This window comes from Phaethon aethereus, assembly GCF_964289735.1.
Source record: "Phaethon aethereus genome assembly, chromosome: Z".
Taxonomy (NCBI): domain Eukaryota; kingdom Metazoa; phylum Chordata; class Aves; order Phaethontiformes; family Phaethontidae; genus Phaethon; species Phaethon aethereus.
In genome coordinates this window covers 71,961,479-71,986,593 of record NC_138577.1, presented here as the reverse complement: position 1 = coordinate 71,986,593, position 25,115 = coordinate 71,961,479, and the positions used below count along the sequence as shown (strand labels likewise).

Here is a 25,115-nt window from a genome sequence, read left to right as displayed (position 1 = left end):
GCTGGGATCTAGACCATCACACAATAGCTCTAATGCCCCGAACCCCGAGCAGCTGCCTTGACAAATTAGACGTGGCCTCTTTTATTGAAAAAGCAGATCAAGGTCCTGGGGCAATGACAGTTTTCCCCTGTTTTAGTAAGATGGGCTTCTACTGCTCATTGCAGCCTGGAAACGGATAGCCTGACGTTACAGGTCAAGGATACCTGCTGTTTCCTGCAGCCACATTTGACATTTGACAAGCTCTATTTTAAACTTCTTTTATTTGTGGGATCCAGTAATTTGGGAACGTTTAGAAAGAAAAGCTCTGTTGATAGTTTTCATAACCATGAGTTTCATATCGACACAACCTTTTCTATCACCAATGATGTCTTTCTTTGGCTACCGAACAGCAAATGGCTCTTGGTTCTAATCTTGCAACTTGTGTTTCCACTTCTGCTAGTTAACTCTGAAATCTGTACTGTTAGCAAAATGTAGAAACATTTTTATTTCTGAAAATTTTCAGTCAGTGCCAGTGCTGTAGTACAGGCCTTTCTTAGGTGTGACACAGGCCTTTGGTGTGGGTTGGAAGATGCCCCCTCCATTATTTTGATTTCCTCATCCTTGCCTATCTTTTGCAGTCAAAATTGTTCCTATCCTTACACTTTCAGAAGGTTACTACAGAAAATCTGTGACTAAGTGAGCTGGGGCTTTTTATGTAAGGTTTGAAATGAGGATTTAGTCACAGAGGAGACACACTAAATCACTGCCCTGCATTCTATTACAATCCCCATTTTTTATTAAAATTGGCTCAAGGATGTGGCCCTGCCCAGGGACTTAGTTTCTGTCATCTTTTCCGCATGCCTTGTCTCCTCTCTGTCTTTTCACTCTTGTTCTCATGGAAACTTCCAAAAACATAATGAAAACAAGTTTGAAGAAAGTCTGTTGTCAGAAACATCCTTCCAGCATTCTTCTTTCATCAATTTTATATACAACTTCCATTTTATTAACTAGCATCTAGTTTTCTACTGCCACTATTTGAACTTGAGGATGCAATCTGAGATGATTAGGTGTCTCTGACAGCTCGTACAGGCAAGACAGAACAGAGGAAAGATCAGTGTCATTCCTCTGGACAAGTCTGGTGCATTCCCTTAATCCAGAGTGCACAGCTCTCTGGTGCATGTCACAGGATACCAGCGACTCCAGAGCGGTGAGGTCGTCAATCTTCTGCCATGTTTGAGAGTTATTAGCCTGGTCTGGTGACACAGGTATCTGGTCATTAAAAACTCTGCTGACAAATTTGGCCCCATTTAACTCCTAACAATGGCTTTCTGCTATTTATCTGACACAGAGATAAAAAGGTGCTCTGCAGCATGTATGCCATGATTAGTCTCTGAGACACTCAGTTTCTGAACAAGTTGCTCATTAGCGCCATTCTAGACAAATACAGTGTTGTTTGTTTATAAATAAAAAGATTTTTTTAAGTAGTTCACCCACGCAGCTAGTATATGTGACAAATGTAAATAAGCTCCCCCTCTAGAAACATGGATGTTTACAGTAAGTTGATGCTAATTTACCCAAGAACATTTTAGAAAAAAAATCTACAGGGCTTTGTTTAGCATAGACTCATCCAACCAGCCTCTCTTTAAACCCTAATGGGAAAAGTAAGTAGGTTTTAATCTAGATGTGGGTCTATAAAAGTTTAAATGGACTCAGTCCTGTGTCATCTTGTGTGGGTGAAATCCCTTTGTGAAGAACTACAGCTATGAGTAACCACACCTCTCACTTCAAATCAGAATCACAGGCAGAATCAGGGTAAATTCCCTATCCCTTCCTCACAGCACTCTTTTACTAGACTGTGGGCAAAAGACTTAAAAGTGTAGTGAGAGAAGGATATGGTCGGATTCAATCTTCATTGTTTCCTCCGTGCTTGAAACTGTCAGTGAACTGCAAAGTACTTGCAACCGGCTTTACGTTTCTGCATACAATGGTTTGAGACACGGGGAAGAATAGCAATGTTTGTGTAGCCTCCTCCAGGCACACATGCTTTGAGTCTATAGCTCTTCCCCAGCCCCATCCAGGCAGAATGACCTGATGCGACTCCTCACATTAGGCTAGCATTTTTTTAATGAACAGTCAGCTCCTTCTGAAGATGCCAGGACAATGATATGAATCAGACTATTTGCCTCACCTTGAAAATCCAAGCTCTCTCCCTCAGACCTGCAAACTTACCAAAGGATAAGTTTTGACAAATTTTGTTCCACTTTAAATCCTCTTCTGAATTATAACAAAATGCCAGCAAGATAACAACAACTCCCTGCTTCCTCTGGTAAACCATGCTTTGAATGTTTTAGATCCTTGCACATATTAGCATATAATAACTTTTTTGTGTAAAAACATACTCTGCAAATGTACTTCTTGGTGCAAAACTCAGCCCTTCCATGATGAACACTAGTTGTTTAATTTATGCAAAATAGAGTCCAAAGCTTTGCTTTGCCACTTATTTTTTTCTTCTCTCGTTTCATGTCTACTTGTAAAGTATCTTCTTAAATCAGCACTTTACATTCTTTATCATAACTATACCTGAAGTTTCATATAATTCTGTCTCTCTGCAGCAGAATCTGCCTGAACGTTTGCAGACTCTTCAGAGACAAGCATTGTCAGCACTTGGCAAATCTTTCAAGTAGTGATAATCACAGTAAAATTTAGTAACACTGCCACTTGTGTACAATATGAAATACCTTCTGGAGTCAGGTTGTGAAATGAACAGCCCTTGGGCTCCCCAATAGCACAGCCCTCTCCAAATAGAGGAGTTGACTCTGGATAATGACGTCTAATTCTGTATCAGAGGAAGGGCTGCAGTTATTAGTAATAATAACAACAGTATAGATTCTACAATGTCCAGGATATTAGGTTCTACCAGATACTGTATCTACAGGAACGCTCTTGAGATCCAAATACACCAGCAACTCTTAAGTCTGTAAACTGTGTCCATCACAATGTGCTTCTAATCAGCTTTTTACCATTGTTACTTGGGTATCGACAAAAGGCTTGTTAAGGAATGGAGATACCACCTCGTAATCTTGACTTAATGAGTGTTGAGACAAGTAAGAACACAAATATTAAGCCTGATGAACGCTACACTTTCGTCATTCAGTACCCAGCTCAGCCACGTCCATCTGAATGCTGCAGAGGAGAAGCTGTAGCAGAACCACAAAATCACGAGCTGAATTTGCAACCAATTTATGAACGCTGTGATTAAAAGGCAAGCTCCTGGCATTTACGGAGCGAGTGAGAAAACCGTGCAGTCGGTTGCATTTGCGCTAACGAACCCAGGACTCGAAAAGCGTGAGGCATTGCTGAAGGGAGGCAGAAGGACAGGAGGTGGCAGAGAAGGGCAGCAGGGTAACGAGGGGCAAGGCCAGCTACTCCTGAAGAAAACCGCTTTGTTTTCTTCACGTAGGCCTCTCTACGAGTGGTATGTGTCTACTCCCCGCTTCGTTAGTAGGACGACTACAGAGAGGCACAGCGCTGCAGCACTACTGGGGTGTAGAGGGTAAAGCCTTGGAGCGCTCCGCAGGAGGAGCCTCACAACTGCGGAGGGAGGGAGACCAAGTACAATGGCAGCAGGGGAGGAGGTTAGATGGCGAGGTTAGGGAAACTGTTTTGACAGAGGTGAGAAACAGACAATTAAATTAACAGTAAAACACAGCAAGAAAGGAAACAAAATGTAAACATACTCCAGAACATGTTTTTTTTCTTGTTCTTTTTTCTTTCTTTTTTTTTTTTTTTCTTCTGGGGAGGAGATGGAGGAGAAGAAGAAAGAGGGGTGCGATTTGCCCAATCAGAGCTGATTTTTTTTGGTGGTTTTGTTTGTTTGTTTGTTTTTGGTTTTTGTTTTGGTTTGTTTTGTTCTGCAGTAGGAAGGGCAGATTCCCTAATGGCCAAAATGAAAATGCCAGTGAGATGGCAACGCATAGTTCCCACTCTATGGGTTGCACTACACATTTTCATCTTGGCAAGAAACGTGATGTAGCTCAGAAACAACAATCCCAGAGTATATTTAGCTACTAAAGCTGTGGCACACAAATGTCACATTCCCATGAGTCAACCCTTTTAAAGATCCCCCTCTTCACGCCCCCACAGATATTCCCCAAGATGCCTGCACTGAATTAAAAGTGAAGCATATGGATGGATGTGACATCATCAAAGCACCCATGTTACAGAAAAGAAAACAGCAAGTGGATTCTGTACAATTAGTACAATCAGTAAGAAGTCATTTGTGAGCACATGAAAAGAAAGAAAACACTGTCCAAAGGATTAGACACAACCAATGAAGAACACCACAAAGCACCTTGCAAAACAAAGAGAAAATGTTAAAAAAAAAGAGAGAATATTTTTTCTCTGTGGATGTGTGAAGTAAAAGAAATTACAGCAAAAGTGAAAACAAAATCTTGATAAAAGGATAGTAAGCGTAACATTTTCCGATTTAATTTTGTGTAAGAACTCTTTCCTTTGCCCTTTTAGAACAACAAATCAATAGTAATTTTGAAGCCAACCGGCTCTGACTGGGCAAGGCAAGGAGTAACAACACACAAGTAGATGGTAATGGTAAACAACCATGCGGTCACCTCTGCCGCCATTGTTTTGATTGCGTGTAGACTGCTTCCAGCTTCGTCAATATTCATAATTAGGCACCAAAGAATGCATGATATTTAAATGACCCTGTCAAGTGTTAATAAGGCTTTTTGGTAACCATCACTCCCTGGGGAGGGAACTATTGAATGTAAGCCACCTCATCAGTCAGTGAATTGAAGCGAAAATGATTAGAATCCAACAGCTACACATTTATTAATATTTGCACTGCATGCTCTTCTGGAAGCTGCTATTGGCATACGAGATGCTTTTAAGAGCTAGCTTTCCATCTATTAAGCATTGCTTCACAAAAGACTTGTGAAGTAGGGACCCACACATAACAAATAATGCCATTAAAATGCACACGTCTCCACATTCCTCTGGGTACATAAAGGGACAGATCTTCCACTGTTGGTGGTTTCTGACACTGCTCCCCTGTCCGACACCAGCAGAAGAGCTGTGTTCAAGGACTTCTTCCTTCCTTCCTCATCAAATATGCTTAATGACATCCCCTCCTCTCAGGATGGAGGACAGAAAGATACCACTCAACTTACTTTCAGGAGAGGGAACACTGGATTTTGCAAGAAATGTCCTTGCACCTCAAGCATTTTGAATACCAGATGTTACTAACAGACTGGTCAGAAAAAGAATTAACGCCTTATTTTTTGGATGTCAGCATCATCACTGATTTATTGCTGAGAGGAAAGAGAAGTGCTAGGTAAATCACATGCCATCTTTAGAAGAGCATGCAAGCTTACCTGCCTTCCCTCCTCTACATACATGATATGCAGAAATCACTTTTTCTGAATTGTCCTTCTACAGCTGAACAGCAAGGGCTGAAGAATTCAAAAAAATGAGGTCGGTATCTCAAACTGAGCTTAAGCAGGAATTAGGAATCTGTCTTCAGCACCCTCAGTCCCCTGCACCCTAGGTTACGGTTCTGAGTATTGCAGCTGCCTGAAATTCTTCCTCTGCTGAGGCTCAGCAGCCCACGGGTCTGCAGGGTGCAGAGGAGCTCTGTGCTTAACTCACTTGTAAGCCTGATCAGGTTCTAGAAATTCATTATATTGCTTTAGATTTGCAGTTATTCTCCCAGAATGTCTACTGGATCAATCTCTGGAAAAAAAAAATGTTCAAACAGGGGCCACTTCTAAAACCCAGTTGAAGGAAGAAGAGCAAATGGCAGTTTTTTCTTTTTCTTTATACAAAAAGCTCATTGCTGGAGGTGGTAGAAAGTTCGCATCCTCTGCCTAAGGGAATTCAAATCTTCATATTCCATTTCCTGCCATCAAGCCTAAAAGCCAAGGCTACTAGATTAATGTTTGTCATGGCATCTCAGGAAATTTTACTGCATCTCCTGCCTAATTTGACTGGCCTCTCAGCTGAAAAAGCGCTTCAGGCTTCATCTTTGCTGGGCTAGCCAGGTGATGCCCATTGCCTTTATGGCAGGGAACCGTGAAGGCTCTTTGAGGTCAATCCTGAGGAGTTCAGTGAGAAATCCAGGATGTCCCAGGACTGTGGGAGGCACCGTGTCTGTGGCTATTGCGAATAACAGGCGCTGAGTTCACAATCTGGGTCCAGATCACCGCCAGCTGTTCGTCCCGCTCTGCTGGAGACTGTTCTGCGACGTTAACGTGCTCATTACCCCCTGCCGAAAAGTCTCCACAGCCAATGCAGAGAATTCAAGATTCACTTGGTCAGACGGAGGGGATGGAGTACGATTTAGTAATCTACTAGTTTGGGCAGACGAAGTGGAGCAGCAGGTCTGGCATGCCAATAAGCTTCTCCAGCAACAGCCGATGCTTTTGTCTAATGAGTTTTTCATGTAAAATGCATGAACAATAGAGACTGGAATCCACATTTCAATTAATATTTTAAGTGTTTTATATCAAGTATTCATAGCAGAAAGGGCTGAAGCTTATGTGTGTTCTTGCCCCTGGTGAGTGCCCTAATCACTCAGCGAATTTTCCTCATACCCATCCTTCTCCTGGCCCACTGCGTACTTAATTAGTCCACACGGAGTGAAACATCTTCAACAGAGAAGACACTGAAAGAAGCGATCTAAGAACACCCTGGAGAAGAATAACAAGGACGTGGATCTCTCTAGGCAGTGGAGCTCTTTGAACCTAAGTTGCCTATTTACAAAGGAACCATATTAACCTCCTTGAGACACAGATTAAAAGGAGCTGGGAGAATGATGGAGGGCCAAGATGGAATGAGGGGGCACCACCACCCTCACAGCGGAGAAAAGCTTCTCCTTCCCTAAGCACGTTAAAGTGGCAAATTTAGGTAATTCTCTGTCCAATTCTCTGTACGTGTAGCAAAGGGGGGACTGGAGGCCAAATGACAGGGCTGTCACTTGTATTAGACCCACGTGTGCTTCAGCACAGGGCTGAACACTGTGAAACGACACCGAAATCCTAACCTTTCAGTGCTTTAAAAACGCAACACAGAATCTCTCTCCACCAGCAGTCATCTCTGTATCTTTTAAAATATGCTAATGACCTCCTCAGCCCCCACTCTGAAAGGTATTTGATGCTCAGGTCTCACTGAAGACCTGGACTTAGGCCCAGTGGTAAGGACTAGTGTCAGTTTTGCTTCAATGGTTAAACTAGAGCAGACCTTCAGTACCTCTGTCTGTCACGGAGAAATAGAAATAACGTGAAATTAGCCAAGATCTGCTGTGCTGCCCTGGGAATCCAGACAATGGGGCCATATAAAAGTGCACCCTTAAGAACAATGGGAAGCCGTGGATCTTCCTCTGCCAGACAACAGAGGAGACCAAGTTTAAAGAGAGCTAAATCCCCAGCTTCCCTCCTTCCCATACACATGCATAACACACACTGCAAAGGCATACACTTCTGTTTGTTTTGTGTGGTTTCCTCAGGCAGTGAGTTATCTAGACTGAGTCAGAGATTGGCTGTTTAGTTTCAGGCTTTACAATAAGCTTTTAATTATAGCACCGGAGTTTTATTACATGTTACACTGAGCCAGCTGGAAGCAGTTACACTTTAGTCCTCCCCCCCTCCCTCCTCACCATAGGACGTCATTTCCAAGGCCTTACCCTTCTTGTCTTGATGATTATGGGATGAAACTGCCACATATGGATCTGTATTTTCAGATGAACCAAGCGGATCCTTCCAATCCAGCATGCGTCCCCTAGCATCATAACCCTGTCGGGCGCGAGAGTCGGAAGTGGTGGTGCTTGGGACTAGGGAACTGGAGTGTCCTGTTCACATTATAAATACAGGTAGGGAAGACAAGTCTCATTAGTCACTTACCACGCTACCTCACCACGCTCAGGAACGCACACACTGCTTTTCTCCTCTGACGGGTGAACGTCTTGTCTTAGGCTGAGCAATGTTCCAAAAGTCCTTCAAAGCATGGCCCCCGGGTAAACAGGGGATTTGAGCCCTCCAGTCCAGCCAGGCGGAGGGTGTGAAGAGGTGCCCGCATGCCTTGGGCTGCCGCTGGGCTCACGGCCGCGTGCTTTCGCTCAACACAGCTAAATGCGTGAGGAAGAGGGTGAGCACACTTCATCCGAGTCACGCATCCGTCGGCTGGATTCAGTACACGTGCCCGACGGACACTGAAGTGTCAGCCCACGCTGTCTGCTACTGGCTTAGTTAAAAAGCGATTTTAAAAACAATTTTAAGTGGCACAACTTTGAATTCGGCCGAAACTGAAGAGGAATGCCAGCAGAGGTACGAGCCGGCTCTCACGGCTCTCTGCCCCGTGCCCCCGGAGAATGACGGGCTGCCCGGCGCCGACGCGCTGCACCACGGCATCGCCCTGCGGATGGGAAGCGTGCAGGCCCCGTCTGCTGCTCGCAGCCTCGCCACCAGTCCTGCCTGAGCTGGTGGTCCAAAACGGCTCTGAGATAAGCATGAAGCCGACCATCATTTCTGCTCAGAGCGACAGTGAAGACATCACCGTACTACATAGATCTGCCCAAGGACCCATGACTCTTAGGAGAAAGGTCTCGCGTGCCCTTTTTGCGTTATGGCTACTCTACACGTTGTTACTGCTGTCCTGGATAAGGCTGACGAGCTCCTCACCCATCAACTACACCCCAACAAACAGCACATTCACAGGACATGCTCCGCTGGAAACACCACACGACTTTAACAGGGGTTTTGGCTGGGGCAGAGAATTGTTTGTAGCTTCATACGTCCTTTTCAGCTAGATCCTGAGAAGTACCTCAGCACCCAAAATGCTCGGAGTGCTTGGAGTCTACAGTCTCTGAAAAACAGCTCCAACCTGGACTTCCCAGTGGCTCGGGCTGTTCTGTCGCTGCTGGGGAGGGGGCACTGAAACTCCATCCACACCACAACATTTCGACCCTAAAAATACACATGTCCCTCAAGTTCCCTTTTGGCACATACATCAAAATGAGTTATTTTCATCAAGCCTGACTCAAGCAGCTCTGGTCCTGGTTAGTTTGACGTGGAGCAACTATATTTCCCTTTACCTGCTCTCCTGAAAGAGCTCATCAAAATAAAGGTTTCTGAAGCATGCTCAAACACAAACAAATAGGATCGGATTATTCACAGACAGAATGGCAGATAAACGCTTCCTCTTCAGATACCGCCAGACAGACTGACAGCAGCCCTCCTTTCTCCTGCCTCCTTTTTAACCTCCCTGCAAATTAATTTCCCTGCCTTAGACGTGAGTCTCCCGTGGAGAGGAGTCCAATCACCCGGCTACAGACTGCCCGAGCAGGGACCCTCTGCCCGCTCCTCCCCTTGATGTTGTTTCACTTCTCAGAAAAATAATTTGAGACTCACTGGGGCAGAGATAGAGCAACACAAGGAGCCCAAATTTAGAGCCTCACAATGAAGGCACAGAGCTGGGCAGGTAAAGACTGTGCTTCTAGACGTTATTTTAAACAGTCCCAGAGCAAGCACAGAGCTTTCGGAAGCTGTATCTCAAAAAGGCTGCTTTAGATGGCTTCTAAAGCCATCCAGCCCCAGCTCTCAGAGAGCTTGATGAACCTAGGTCCCCAGTTTCGCTCTAGCGAAAATGTAAATATTGGCCACCAATGCTCCCAAGATTTTGATACACTCCTGTGTTTCATTTTACCCAGCCTTTTCACCAGTTTCATGGGGTTGAACTACTGATGAAGTCAGCAAAAAAGCTGCAGCTTCTATTAAGATGCTGCTATGATTTAAAGAAGTCCTGCTGAATATTAATCATCTTACAGAGGAAGAAAATGTCTGTGCTCTGCCGTATATTTTCGAGGAGCCCTTTTGATTTACTGCGGGATTATATACGGCAGCACTTTGGACTGTGTTTTGCATAGGGCATGGATACAACTAATTCTTGTGACTGGTACACCTAGCAGGGAAAATTGGTCAGATTCACAGCCTTCCCACCACGGAGCCAACCTTCAGCTACCACAGCTAATCATTAACACAATTTAGCTCTGGACCTCAGGAGTCAGGACTTAAACGGACAAGGGCACTGTGTTGTTTTTACCTCTCACGATAGGAAGTATGGTTGTCCCCAGCCATCTTTCTTTAACATGGCGAATTAGAGGCTGTATTTTGTTGAAGACAGAGCTTCCAACATTGCTCAAATAGAAAAGAGAAGCCAAACATTATCCATTTTTAAAAAGTTTCCATAAGCCACAGCATGGCTGGGAGCATTGGTAACACACAGTGAGATGGATGATGGACTCTGGTCCAAATGTGCTGCCTGCTCCACAGCAGTCCTGCTGCAGGGCTGCCTATTTCCAAAAGGACAGGTAGAGGTCCAGCGACTGAAAACACGTGCCCTCCTGAAACAAGAATATGCTGGAGTGTGAAAGCTTTCACCCCTATACCATTTTAGGTTGGTCAACTCCTGTGTTCATCCCCCAAAAATAAGAGAGGTAATGGGACAGAGAACAGGCCAGAAAATGGAAATGATAAGATTTCCATGTCTTCTCTTCCCTAAAGACTAAACCACAGTGCCAGCATTCATGGGGTTCCAGTCTCCAAGTTAATATCCCATTCAGCAACCACAATAATGTGCACAATATTTGGTCAGCTTACAAATAGTGCTGCACTCAGCATAAGAAAGCAATTAGTCATAGCTTGATAAGGAGGTGAAAGAGAAGAAAATCTTGCCAACTAGCAATCATATTTTATGCCTGTGTTTGATATGCATTTATATGCCCATATCTCTGTCCAGACACTTGCACTTTAGGTGTGCTTAAAGGGGGAAATCTAAGGAAAAGCCATTAAGTATGGTTAAAAAAAAACATTTCTTAATACAGTAATCTAGAGGAAATATATGCCTAAGGGACACATTTTCTGAAAAAAAGATTTCCTGAACCATATGCTGCAAATACATAGAGAACTTCTTCGTAATGGAAAGCTAAGGCTTTGTAAAGATATTAATGTGTACCAGATGGTCGTTAGGTAGAGAAGGGTTTCACACAAATGCAAGAAATCAGTCTATTCGCTCTGCTGCTAATACGTTAGTCTAGTACACACTGAGAAACAACCTTCCACACGTAATTGAGATAAACTTTCTTCCATTTGGTTTTGAGGAAGCAGGGCAGGAGCAGATTAGACCTCAGCAGCCTGTCCCACTCGTGTTAGGGCTGTGTTCTGCCAACACTTACTACTGGGCAGTGGCTGCTCCTGCAAGCAGAGCAGCCGCTGTGTCCTGCAAGTGCCTGAACAGCCCGTCCCGCTGGGTGAATTTCACCTCCGAGCAGAGTGGCACCACAAATGTATGAGCAAGTTAAGTTTCTCTCATAAACAGAGAAAAGACTGAAGTGGCAGGCAACCCAGTCCTGGCCCTCTCACACACAGCCATTATTAAACCTTTACAATGTGCTGGGTAGTTTGCAACATGTAGTGGGCTTTTTTTTTCCCATTACACCATTTTTACCACTCTGACTGTGTAAATAGGCTTCACTGCAATTTAAAGAGGCTTTGGCGTATCTGAGATGTGGCCAGTACCTCGATGTTAATGTCGGTTAATACCTAAACATCTAAAAAGACAATACTGCCTTTGTTTTAAAACAATCCATCTGAAAAAAAACACTACAGACACACTGCTTTTCAAACTTCTTTGTTTAAAGCAAACACGTAAAAACCAAAATAGAGACAGTGTTGAAAAATCTGTTTTAGGTTCTTCCATTATTTGCAAAAACTTTTCATTTGGAGTGCTGTAATCAAGTAACAGAAGGAGAGTAAAAGCACTCAGTGTCTACGGGCATGGGTAATGATTCAGAAGGGCTGCACTTCTGTAACTACAGCTCGTTCTGAAGTGCACTTGTAAAATACAAGGAGCTTTTTCAGGTTTAAAACAAAGACAGGGATTCAATACGTATTTGATAGTTGCTCTAATATGCACAAGTCATTAGGATCTCAGAGGTTAAGATGTCTGCACACTATCCTATTAACAGCTATAGCAACCTAATTAGACAATTAGAGGGAAAGGCTAAATCAATGCTACAGAGGGAGAAAGGACTATGGCTAGAGGGGAAAATAAGGGCCCAATTCACTAAGAATTTATGTTTCCAAAGCTAATTGAAGCTGCTTACAATTTTGCAGAGGAACCTAGCCTAATCTCCTTGTTTAAATATGTGGCTCTTGCATCATTTCTCTCTGACCTTCTGCAGCCAGACCTTCAGCCTGCTATCTTCTCCTCGGGTGTCAAAGGGATGCACTTGAATAGTCACCTGTGTGGACTTTGCAGTTTTCTTGTTTACAATTGGCCACATGAGACTGCCCCAGAAAAGGGAGCGCATCTGCCAAATTAAGGAGGAGGCTGATGCCAAGAATACAAAGATTAAGGGCTTGGTTCTTCTTTCATTCACGCTGGTACAGACTGGCAGTAAATCCATTGATGTGAACTGATTTATAGTGGAGTAAATCAAGGGAATCAGGCGTTAAGACTTCTTTTGCAACTGGAGTTTCAGATGCCTTTGGATATATTTAGTCCATTGGATCCAAAAGCAGTCTGAGCATTCACTTGGTTGGCATTCTGGTATATCCCAGCGTTCTCAGATTTAATCTATTATGAAATACCATTTACTTATGCATTTAACTGTACTCAACATTAAAATGCACCATTTATAACATTTTAGTTTTCTCAAGAAAAAAATGACTCAGCGCAGTCACTACAGTTAGCAAACATGAGCATGTTTACTGAGACTAGCTTACTACCTCATGCTGGAATTTTCGACACTCCTCATATGGAAGATCAATAGAAGTGACTAGCACATTTTGCTTCGTATTTTGCCATGGTAGGTGAAAAGAAACACTGGGTATATCAGAATGGGTATTTCTATTAAACCCATGAAAGGAAGAGCTGGCTTGCCTAGAGATCATGTTATCAGGATGTACCTGAAGGAGGGTCAATGAAATAATCTGCGAAAGATAGGGCATGAATGGAAGCCAATGTTAACGTTGACTTAGCATTTCTCCATTGCATTTGGCAGTAGGGTCCTACTTGACAAGTTGGGTTAATTCATGGAGTCTGTCTTCGGGCTTGACATGCCAGGACAGTAGAATGGACCCCTTTTGTGACCTGTACTCCCTGGAACTGCAGCTTTTGTCAGTCTGCTGCTCACTTGAACCATTTTTATGTTTTCTTGGTCGGATTAAAATATCAGCTTTTGCTAAAGTCCCTACTAATTTTGTAGCTGACAGGATCCAGAACCACAGCCTCACAGCTATAACTGTGCAGCCTATGAATGCACTTAGAAGCAGGAAACCTAGGACATTTCTGGCAGATCAGCACTATGCCCATGGCCATTTTCTTTTTCTTTACATTCAGCAGTATGGATTTTATTATTACTGTTCTTTAAGTACTACTCTGTGCGTTGGAAATATAGCAATTTTCAAATGAAAGAAAGTACAAACTGTATAAGCAGATGAAACTACGACTCTTCTATATGTTATGAAGTCTCAACTTGTCTTTGATTTCGTACATTCCCTTTGCTGGTTTTCACTATCATACTTTCAAACAAGTTTCACCCGCACAGTTTCCATTTCCTGGTAATAAACAACATGGGGATTTTGATTTTTTTTTACAAATGTTGAACAGTATTACTGTGCCTCCAGTTACTTATATTCTACTGTACTGAGCTGTCATTGGTTCTGCTTTGTACTTATGCATTTTTCAAGCACGAGATGAAGGGATCAATTAAGTATTCATCACAACTGCACACTAACCTACCTCTTGCTACAGTCAGCCAAAAATATGGTGAATTTGCCCTAGCTCTGATGAACTGCTAGTCGTGTACAGCCTGGAAGCCACTTCACAAGCAAGATCCCACCCCTCATGGAAATTTGCCTTTGACTTCACTGGTAGCACATATCCTCTTAGCTTGTGAGTATTTGTCTTTGTTCAGGACATCTATAGAGAAACTATTGCAATATAAGTCTAGATTTGAATTTAAAGTGATTATTTATTCTGCAATAATTCCTCACAAAAACATTTATTCTGTACTCCAAGTACCAGTGTAATCCACTTCTAAATATACAGAATAAAGTGGTGGAAGGTACTGTAAGCACAGATTAACAGCTGCATCACGGGAAGCTGCTACTCCAGGCTTGCAGAAATGCCCCTCTTCAGTGCAGGTCATTTAATTTGCTATGTGAACCCCTTTATTTTTTTACAGACCAGGCACCATTCAGGCATTAAGATACTGTAAGTATGGACAATGTATATGACTCACTCTAGAAGTGACAGGAGCTTTCAGGAACTGAGGCATAACCCAGTCTCAGCTGACATGGGTAAGAGGTTAGTTTTCCTTATAAGAGATCTTTCCACAGAAAGGAGACAGTTCTGCTCCTTTCCCTAAGGTATCTCTGACTGGCTGCTGTAGCGGTTCACAACACCAGCCTGGACCACTCACAAGTGGGATGTGAGCTGCTGTCTTGTTTTTCCTGGTGAACAGATAAGATGCATCACTGTACCCAAGTGTTCCTTTGTTTGAGCTTTCAGATGAAGCATGCTCTTAATCATGTCTGCTGTTGTGCCATTAGAATAGGTCATATCTGACTTTAATTCAAGGGAGACAGTTTTGAGGGAGGACTAGAAAAGAAGGATTGAAAATCAAGAGGCATGACTTAATCCTAGTTGTGATTAGTGAATTAGGCCCTCAAAAACATGACAAAACAAGAAAAAAGGGGTAATGGCTATTTGACTACAGAAACTACTAGACTAACACGAGTTAGTGTTAGGGAAGAATTTTTAAAAACACCCATAAACTGACCATACAGTGTGTTGTAAGACATTTCATGATCAGGTGGAGCAGTTGAAATGTCTATGAACAAAATAAATTGGGAAGAAACATTAAATAAAACAAAACTATGAAAATACTTAAAAGTTTAGTAAAAAGCGATTCCTCCAAAATGGATTTGCTGTCAGTAAATAATGAAACTAAGAACTTCCTTACCATTCAGGGCTACGAAGGAATCTGAAAGACAAATAACAGGGGAAAAATCATTATTTATCTCTCGTTTTTTCTTTTTAATAGTTTGCTGCTAACAACCTTCTACGCTTCAGCTGATCTTTACATGAATGTGACTAGTAGCCTAAGGACCCAAGCAAAACTAATATTCAGACATACCTGAAAACAACGTCTGGCTTTGAAAGTGTTCATGACCAGCCCTGTGCAAGGGATACCAAGTGGGAAGGCCAGTGTCCTCCCTGCCATGTCTTTCTTTGCAAGATCAAGTCCTAATCTAAGGCAAGGCACTACAAGTGATGCAGCCAGCAACGTGAGTCAATGAGGACAGAACTCACATGACCCAATACCACATGAAGTAATAAGATCAGATGGGTTAGCAGGGAGGTGAATCGATCCCTGTGCAGTGTCAGGGTTTGGTGCATCATTCAGGGCTAAAGAGGGATTTAGACAAGGCATGGGCTCTGTTGCTCTCTGCACAGGAGCAGATCTCTCTCCATGAGCACAATGTGCTGTTTCTGAATAAGTTCCTACCCTTCATTTATATGTAACTGGTATCAGGTACACTTCCCCTCCTGTTTAACCTATTTGCTCATGGAGAGCAGAACTGGCTGGAAAGGGCAATGTTGCACCAGCTGGGAAGTGACCTGATTTTGGTGCTAACCCATTTTACAGGGAGCACAGGAGGGACTATGTGTACACCTCCTTCAAAAAACTTACGAGACAGCCTACGTAACCCTATCTTAGGGCAGAAGCAGAGGGAGGTGCAGCTGAGATGGAGAGCATGCAGAGGCTGAAATCCTTGTACTCCCTCAAGCACAGTGATCACAGTAATAAATGACTCCTGAACAAGGATGCACAAGGCGTGAGAAGGCTCTGGCTTTCTTGAGAGCAGCTGGCCTGCACTGTATCCCATGGCACAATCTAGCCCTCCGTTATTTTGCTCTGTATTCCAGAACTAATGACTCTCTCACTGTACATTACTTCCTCAGCTTCAGCAGTTTTATTGCATCTACAGGCATCCGTGCAAATTGCACTGAAAAGAATGTGATTCTTGATTTCATAAGGTTTATAAATAATATTTGGGGCTCAGAATTAAACCAACCTTGGCAAGAACACTTGGAATGAGAGCAGTCCTGAACACAGATGTTAGTATTCCTGAAGGCTCAGAAATCAGCATGCAAGGTTTCTTTGCATGCAGTGCAAGCTGTACACTTTTAAGCACCTCAGTGCAAAACATAAATGTTTAAAGACTGTGTTTAAGCTTACAACTCCTGCTGTCAGTACCTATGGTTTACCATTAAAATTTCCTAAGCAGGCTCAGTATTGCCTGATCCTTAATACCACTATGATGTCCAGCCTGTGTGTAAAATCCACTAAGATTCACAAACTAAGTAGTTCCCACTTCTTGATCTGGATCCAAAACTGATATATTTCACTGTCTCCGGGTCCTGCATAGGAATGTAGTTCAATACACAGTCTACACCAAGAAACCAAGCCACTTCTGTACATCTACATAAACAACCCAACCTCCATGGCCAATGAAGCCAACGAACACCCAATTCATTATGTCGTTGGTATAATCAATATCCTCTGGAACTGAGGTTTTCTCACTACATAACTGCTTTGAAGTCCAGTGTTTGTATAAATCACACCAACTGGGCTATTTTCTTTAAATACATTTAAACCGTTCCTCTTCTGAACCTGCATCGCTAGCCACAGTTGCTGTCCTTCTTGTGGCTTACATTGCTACAAAAGAATGCTCGGCAGGTAATGGTGATTTGAGGCATTCAGAAGGATGCTGTGACACATGGTAAATAGAGGGTAAAAGCTTTGCTTACTTTGGCAGTCACCCAGGCCATCTGTATTGCCATGTTCTATGTCCTGTTCAAATGCCAGTCTAAATAATAGAAAGAAACAAAACAGTATGAATAACAACAGTCACAGGCACTACCAGAAAGAAATCATCACATGTGCAACTGAAATAAAGCCCTGCCATGAAACTGGCTCTTTCTTTGGAACTTCCACATAAAGGCTGAAAAATTGCAACACAGACATACAAGTTATTCGTCATTGCTTAATGGCTTCTGATTTCTTGGCCTCTGATGATACACTGTCTTTTTATTATTACTTTTTTAAAATCCACTGCATGCCTCATTGTCAAGGGAGGCAAAAAAATTCATATTCTTTAAACAGTTACCTCTATACTATGTGACATTATCAGGAGCAATGATCCTACCTTAACTTGTCCATACAGTAGACAAGCTGCACCAATATTTTGACATGAGAAGGAAGCTAACCCATTGGGGAGGTACTGTGCTGGGGAACGACAACTTGCATGTCACCAATCATGTATGCACTGTGCTGGATGAGGCTGCAAGGCGTAAGGTCTAGTCCACGGAAGGCATTCCACTGAACTCAAGGTGTTCTACTGAAAAAAAACTCACAGGCTTTTCTAGCTGGCATGCCCAGGTTATGCTCCTAACCTCTGCCTGTGATTTTGCATAACTAGTGAAGCTGTTCTTCCAAGTTACTGTATGTTCAAAGGCGAATGACAAGAGCCTTGGATAACTATCAACAGAAGGCCTTGTCTACATCAGTTAGGAACCTGCCCTTGAGACATAACTATCCTTGCAGGCACCTCATTCCCAGCTCCATGTTCTTAAAGCTCCTGCTCAAATGTCATCTATTCCAGGAGGGCACCCAACATCTCTGCCTTCTCTTGGCTAGCTTAGAAGTTCACCAGACATCTTCACAGCTCATCTGGACCCCCTTTCCTAAGGGCTATGCAAAGGACACAGAGTAACCTGCCTTGCTCGCCTCTGACCTGCACCACCAGCTGCGCTGCCTCTGTCTCGATGGATCTATTGATAAACACAGGAGCTGCTTTTACAAGTAAGGTACAGCAGTCCCCTACAGTTTGCCATGGAAGTGCAAAAAGGGTGAAGCCCCTTGGGAATGGTGAGAAAACCCAATATGGACACAGGTGCATTTTAACGTTATTCTACCAAATGTCCAGTCAGGAATAGTTTACACTCTTGTAGTAAAGCATATACAGACAGATATACCTATAGCATCCCCAGTGGACAAACAATTTGAATTGAAACAACAAATTAAGAACACGACACAAGCACAGGGATGGTAACTCACCCACTATATACTGAAGACCTATACAGAAGCAGGGTTAGTGTGGCTATGGGGTTGTGTGATGTTTGTGCTACGCTTACACCGCTACCTTGAGGAAGCATACCTGCACCTCAGAGCAGGCAGGTGTGAGCTGTGTAGACGTGGCCAAGAAATGAGAGGTCTGAAGTGGGTCTGTTTCCTGCAAGGAGGCTTTAGTAACCACATTTAAACAAACCTTCACAGACGACCTTCATTATTGTAAATAATTAAATTCTACTGTTAAGCAAGGGGAGATCCAGCACTTCTCTGAATCTGCTTCAAGCTCTTATTGTGCTCTGTGATTCCTCCTAGTAATGCACAGTAAATTAGAAGAACTGGTTTTGTTTTCAGTGGACAAATTGCTTCAGTAATTTAATTTGGATTCTATTGCCTCTTTAATCAGCTGTGATGGCTCCAGTGTGGGCTGGTCCAGACATACCCATCCAGTTCCCTCCTTTCAACAACACGCGGACCTAAGTACAGCTTTAATTTTCTTCTTCCTCCTCTTTCAGCAGTTACCAATCAGCTGAGAGTTCACATCAAAAAAATTTGTGAGACATTTCAGAGGTGAATGCAAATAAGGTAGATACAAACACTTCCCACATTTTTCCTTCCCTAAGAGCCCCGTGTTTCACGTAGCTCTGCCCAAGACTGCCTGGCGCCACCGCCAGAGCTTCACGGCCCATCCAGCCAGAGCCCTTACTCACTTGGAGCCAAGGACCAGCTGCATGCACGCCCCGCTCTCCTTCACCCATCCACAGTAGGGGTCTCTGGATGCAATGCAGGCCCTTGAGAAAGAAGAGCACAAGATGGCATTCATGAGTGCTCCCGCCTTTCCTGTGCCTGGCATACAGGCTTCTGACAGCCATCAGAAAACACGTACTTTTTGCATTTGCCGTGACGTTCGCAACGTCCAAGGGGAACCTTGATGACACAGGTGGAGAAGGCAACGTACAGGGCGCTGCTGGGCTTGTCAAGCTGCATGCCCACTATCCGCTTGTCCTCCACGCCATCGTAGCTGCACCTGGTTTGAAAAAATGTGCGATAAGGTTATAGATGAGTTCTGCTGGGAAACTAGATGAAAACGTAATGATTCCTCAAGCCGACAAAAAACCCCCAAAAAACTCCCACAAAAAAACTCTGAGAACGGTTGAATTGAACAAGCCATGGAAAAAGAACACACAATAGCCACTAAAAACACTGACAGACATACAAGTGAGTATTAAAAATGCATGGGACAGGGGAATAAGAAGTGGAGAGAGATGGCACACCAGACAAGCTTTCTGAGGGCCCTTCACCTTTTGTGTTTATTCTACTCCAGCACTCAAAGTAGCTAAAATTTCTTCATGATTACAGCCCACTTCAAAGCCCCCTTAGGCATATTTGAGAAAGGCTGAAATGCAGGAAACTTCCCTTGGAGAGCAGCCTGCTCGTTGTTGAATTATTTGGAGAGGAATCAGGTTTTTTATAGGATTAGAAAATTAATCTTCCTTTGCACAATTTCACTTTTAATTATCCATCAACTGCTGCATAGGATGGGCTATTTTCTACACATACTGAATAAAAAACATCTTACTGCAATGTAGAGACTGATAAGCAGACATCCCCTCCCCAAACAATTTAAAATCACTCACAAAACTTGGCTTCTCTAACAACTTCCCTTTTCGTGGGACAACCTACTCTCTGGGAAATCGGAAGTTCAAAGTCACCCATACCATGAGTACAAAGAATCAGATACACACTTTTCAGGATTGTAAACGTTCATCTCCTCCAGGAAAAGGCTATCATTTAGGAAACCACTGTTTCCTGTCCGTGCCAAGAACTTCAGGATGATTCCCTTCTCTGATCCCAAGAAAACCACGGTGTAGTTCTGAAACGGCCCAGCAGCAGAGTCCACAGCAATTTTGGTCAGGCGGTATCTAGAATAACAATACAGTATTTTGGATCACTTGGGACTCGATTGCCATTTATTTTATCACTTCGTCCACTTCAGATATGCATGGTAGCCTTCTAACAACCATATCCCATATTTTCCTAGCTGAATAAACCTTTAAGTCAAGATAGACTGGACCAGTGTGGCTTTTCAAATGGTGGGGAATTTTCGTGTGTTTGTCTGCAGGTCCATATAGCCAATAGCTAGCACAAGTGTTTGCATAAAGCTGAAGGCGTACTAAGAGTCTGAGGCCATTTAGCAATTATTCTTCCAATAAAATGCAAAGCACTAGTCAGGTGACTTCTTCAGGCAGGGAAAGAAAATCGGCACAGTGAAATTTTTGATTTTCAAGCTCTGCCACAGTAAAAGCAGCAATAATGACAACTGATCTACATTCAACTCTTTTGGCAGGAAAAGCTGTGCGAGTGTGATAGTGAGACGCTAAACATCATTTTACCTCACTAAAAATAATCACACAACTGTCACTAAGTGAGTTCAGTGCTGAGACGATATCGAATCTTGGGATAACAGAATTTATTGAAAACAAGTACTGGTGATTTGGTACCAGTTATCTGGTACTGGCGATCAAAGGGAAGCGTTCTGCAGAGCTGGCTGCTCTTGTCTTTGGTTGGAGGTACAGAACCTGGCATAAAAACCTGACAGAAGATACATTACTAGAACTAAGTCAGACCTTTCCAGAGCTAAACGCTGCCTGGCACAAGATTCTACCCTTCCTCCGAGGGAGAGAGGAAAATATGGCAAAGTTAGTCACATTATTCTGTTCACAACTGGAGGGTAGATAAGTAGTATAGTGGCCACAGCAGAGAATGGGAACGTGTTTTGATAAGGAAGGGGATGGTGTATTTGAGGCTTGCTGATTGATGAGTCTTTGTTCAAATCTCTTCATTATTATTTTTCTCTTGTTGCCATAGAAAGGATACAGATTATGTGATTACTTCTGCCTGTACACTTCTGTAAACATTAAAACATACCAGTACATATCCCGACAGACATCTTCACATCCTGTGAACATATCCTGGCAGGCATGTTTGTATCCTGTGTACATATCCCTGGGTTGTCTGCTGATCCTTACCCAAAGTTTTCTACAGAGCTGTCTCAAGCACTGACCCATAAGCCAACAGGCGGGTCAGCCTTCCCGGCACAGCATTTCCTCCAAGATCCCATTTCAGCACAGCGTGGTTGGAAAGGACGGAGGTTTTTTTCCTATCCTGAAAGCTGCTGAGGGAGTTCTGCGGCATCTGCTCAGCACTGCCATCATTCCTAGCTGGATTCATGCCCAGCACATCGAGGATGTTTACAGACTTTGAGCGTATTCTGAAGCAAGACTATCTGCACAACTTGACAGCTACGATGAGGACAAGAGTCCACTTGGAGGTACGTACCTGACCATCGTTCTCAGGAACCAGGGTCGATTGACAATGGAAGGTACAGCCTCGTCCATCAGTGGATGTGTTTTGATGAAGTTCAGAGTATCATCTGGGAACTCGTTGGAGGTTACATATTTTTCTAATGATGTAGAGCCAGCACAGCAACCAGGCCTAAATAAAACAAGACAGTAAAGCCTGAACACTTATTTCATACCTACTGCAAATCTCCTTTTGTAATGAGGCCCTCAGTGAAATCTGATGTGCATTACAAGGGTTTAAATGGAGGATTGAGAAGTCTGGTGGACTTGTGCAGCCCCTCAGGGGAAGCCTAAAATCCTGCTCAATCCTCCACTCAAAAGGACTTAACACGTCACCTAAAAGCACAAACACATTTCTTCAGCAGGAGTGTGACACACAGAGTTTGTAGTTCATCCACTCACGTGGAACCTAATCACTTCATGTGTGCATTTGGCTTGATGCTGCCCACTGGGCACAGGTGCTTTCTGATCTGTAATTTGCCTAGCTGACTGCTCTTTCCTGCAATAAAAGCAGTCCCTAACATACAGAAGGAAGTTGATTTTTTTTAGCAAGTGTGAAAGAATGCTGTTTTCAGTCCTGCCTGGTAGAAAGTGGAAAGAGAAGACAGCCTAGCAAGCATCTATGTAACATTGTTTTTACCCTTCTTTCAATCTGGATGAGACGATTTAAGCATGGTAGCACATTGAGACTTTCACTGAAATGTTGTCTAATCATTCTTCGACAACTTAGAGCAAATCTGCTCACCTTATTCCTAAAATCTGCTCTGCTCCTCAGAGGTAACTTAACCTTCCTGCCTGGACAGGTCCTCTCTACACAGGACGCAGCAAAATGCTTTGCCTGTTATTAATATTTTGTGGGTTATTTTCTTCAACAAAAGGTCCATTTGATCCCATTTCGTAAAGCATTATGATTCTTTAAGCCTTTGAGCCAGTGTGAGATGGGAAGATGAAAGACGGACCATGCACTCATAAACACGCTGCAGCATAGAACTTTCATCTGCTCCGACGTGGGCAGAGCCACCGACATCAGTGGAGTAAAAGCAGCTTGAACAAAATATAGCACTGGTCCTATCATATCTGTTGCTTAGATTTAGATAAATGTTCAAACCTTAGCTAAGTAAATGTTATGTAGGAAGGTAGCACAGGACTGGAGGGCACTAGGTGGGTCAATGAGTCAGGTCCCACACAGCTGCACAATGAACACTACATGCAGAGACTGTGTGCTCTGCCTCTTTGTATCCAAAATATTTTGGATGTCTTGTAACTGCATATAGAATTAGCAATAGAGGGAGAGAAGGAGAAACCAAGGATATCACTCGTCTCCTAGGTCCTTGCAAGGGCACTGATTCATGAGGTGACATTCCCCGAGAACTCTAGGGAGCTGCCTTCTGGCACTGCAGTGCCTAGGGTTTCTGTATATCTTATCTGGAGGCCTATTTCCTCCTAAATCCTAATCACATGATTGGCTTAATCCTGTTTTAATCTCAAAACTGGTTTAATCAAGTAAACATAAAACCAAGTAAACCTTGCTGTGCACCTCAGCCAAAAAGGGATGCGAGGCCCCTGAAAGGCTCCGGTATGTTTCTCAGAAATGTTAGGATCAATAGGAGCATTATTGTTTCTGCACTATACTGAGATATCCAAATCAAAATAACCTTATTTCAAAGGTGTCTTGTGCCTCTCATGCATTGCAACATGAGTTAGAAGTAATGATTATTTCTATTAAGCAGAGCGATGACCAGATGTTACATGAAAGACTGTTCACCAATTCAGTTCCTCTTATCTCCTACTGGCTTAGAAGGAGCAGTATTATCTTCATCAGAACTGTTAGCCTGCTATTGGCTCATTCCACAAGCTCACCATGCAATTTTCTCTTCTTCCTTCTACTGAAAGAGAAGATTTCTCTTTCTCCTTTCCCCCTTCCCAGCCAGTACTCGTTATCTGAGTAAATTCCAAACAAACAGCCTTGGAGCCCTGATGCAGCCTTGCACTACCAAGGCAGCCCACCATGTCAATGAGTTGTTGAAACATTGCAAAAAGGAGAAGAAAATCGAGGAATAGTGCTAGCAGGTGCCTTACTAAGCCTCAGACTGAAAACAGACACAGAATTTACCAGATTTTCCAGTCACCTTCAGGCTCTTCTCTTGAGTGACAGCCTCAGAATAAAGACAGCACAGGAACACTATACTTAGCAACTCTAAAACATAATGGGCCAATTTTGGATTTAGGTAGAAGCTCAGTTGCCACCACAGAGCTTCAGATGTGTTTTTCTTTTGAAATTATGCAAGATATCACAGGCAACATAAAACGTACATTAAAGTGGTAGAGCTTGACTGAGATAAATGAATTTGCTTTATCTACATTCATATCGTATTCTCAGAGCAAAATGCCACTGGTGTAAGTGAGTTAACAAGTGACTGTCAACAGCAACTTGTACGAAATGGGTGCTTGTAGAAAATATGAAGGGTGTAATAGAGGAGCTACATGCAAACATGAGGGAAGTGGAAGCAGGGAAAACAAGTCACAGGAGGAATGAGGTAAACTGAATCTCCATGTTGATGGAATGCTGTTGTTTTCTCCCCATGATGCATCCTCTGTGGCACATAAACTGCATGTTAACGGTAGAGCAGCAAACTGCAGAACTGGTGCAGGCTTTGTAATGAGATATATCCATTACCAAACCAATGTGCCACAGGTGTGCAACTCACACCACTCTGAAGTGATAGATTATGCTGACCAAGTAGATCTGACGCTGGCTTGATTTATGTTGCACCAATCTTGCTCAAGTGGAAAAATTCTCACTTCCATGCTGTAGGTCTAAATGCAACTCAACTTCTATTGTACTGTTACAACATGTATCTTCAATTGTGTCTGCACTTTACGAGGCTGTTCAAATTGTCAAAACCTCTGTGCTGCATGCAGGAACAGCACAGTATCATTATACGTGAAACTCACCTGGGCTTGGGCACTCGTTCGTCAGGAACTGGTGTCCATGTGGAATCTGGAGACTTTTGCTCTTTGAATCTCCCAGTAAATACATTGGCAATGTCAAGCATGTCATAGGCACAGACTGCAGAGCCAGGGATGCTGCAAAGTGACATTTCCCAGAAATTGTTACTCATTCTGCAGTTATGCATAAAATCTTGAGTGAAAAACATGCTGTATAGAAGTCTTCCTGTCACAGGCTACTCAATCCTGAACTCTGTAACCTCTGAGTATTGACAGGAAAAGCCAGCCCCATGGAAAAGCCTGAAATATACCAATCAGCAAACAGCTCCTGCCAGCACAGTTTGTTTCAAAGCCTCTATAGAAAGAAGTAATCGCAATAATCTTGAGGAAGGGAAAGAATCTGGGAAACTCTGTGTACCACTGGGGAGGCATGAGGAGTAATAGCGAGTCTCATTCAGAGCCCATTATTTGGAAATTTAAGTTCATGTAAGTCACAACATATCTCGGTATTAATTCTTACAGTCCCTGTCATGCCTCAAAAATACACTGCAGACAGTTCAGAAGTTGCTGCTGATCAAACAGGGAGCATGCTGCAACGTGCCATTGATCTGGCT

At 43.1% G+C, this 25,115-nt stretch overlaps 1 protein-coding gene across 2 annotated transcripts in view; it reads right to left on the bottom strand.

Annotated features, from left to right (window-relative positions):
• Positions 1-25,115, bottom strand: part of SEMA6A (semaphorin 6A) — a gene marked incomplete at its 5' end in the record, with an annotated part of 63,043 nt that overhangs the window by 16,192 nt on the left and 21,736 nt on the right. The window contains 9 exons of one of the 2 annotated variants that reach the window (XM_082013496.1): positions 7,676-7,840; positions 14,834-14,884; positions 15,017-15,037; positions 16,870-16,928; positions 18,901-18,981; positions 19,077-19,217; positions 19,936-20,112; positions 21,530-21,685; positions 24,508-24,639. In XM_082013496.1, coding sequence (XP_081869622.1) covers positions 7,676-7,840; positions 14,834-14,884; positions 15,017-15,037; positions 16,870-16,928; positions 18,901-18,981; positions 19,077-19,217; positions 19,936-20,112; positions 21,530-21,685; positions 24,508-24,639 — 983 coding nt within the window. The remainder of the gene's footprint in view (positions 1-7,675; positions 7,841-14,833; positions 14,885-15,016; positions 15,038-16,869; positions 16,929-18,900; positions 18,982-19,076; positions 19,218-19,935; positions 20,113-21,529; positions 21,686-24,507; positions 24,640-25,115) is intronic. The other variant, XM_082013497.1, reaches the window with a different exon arrangement.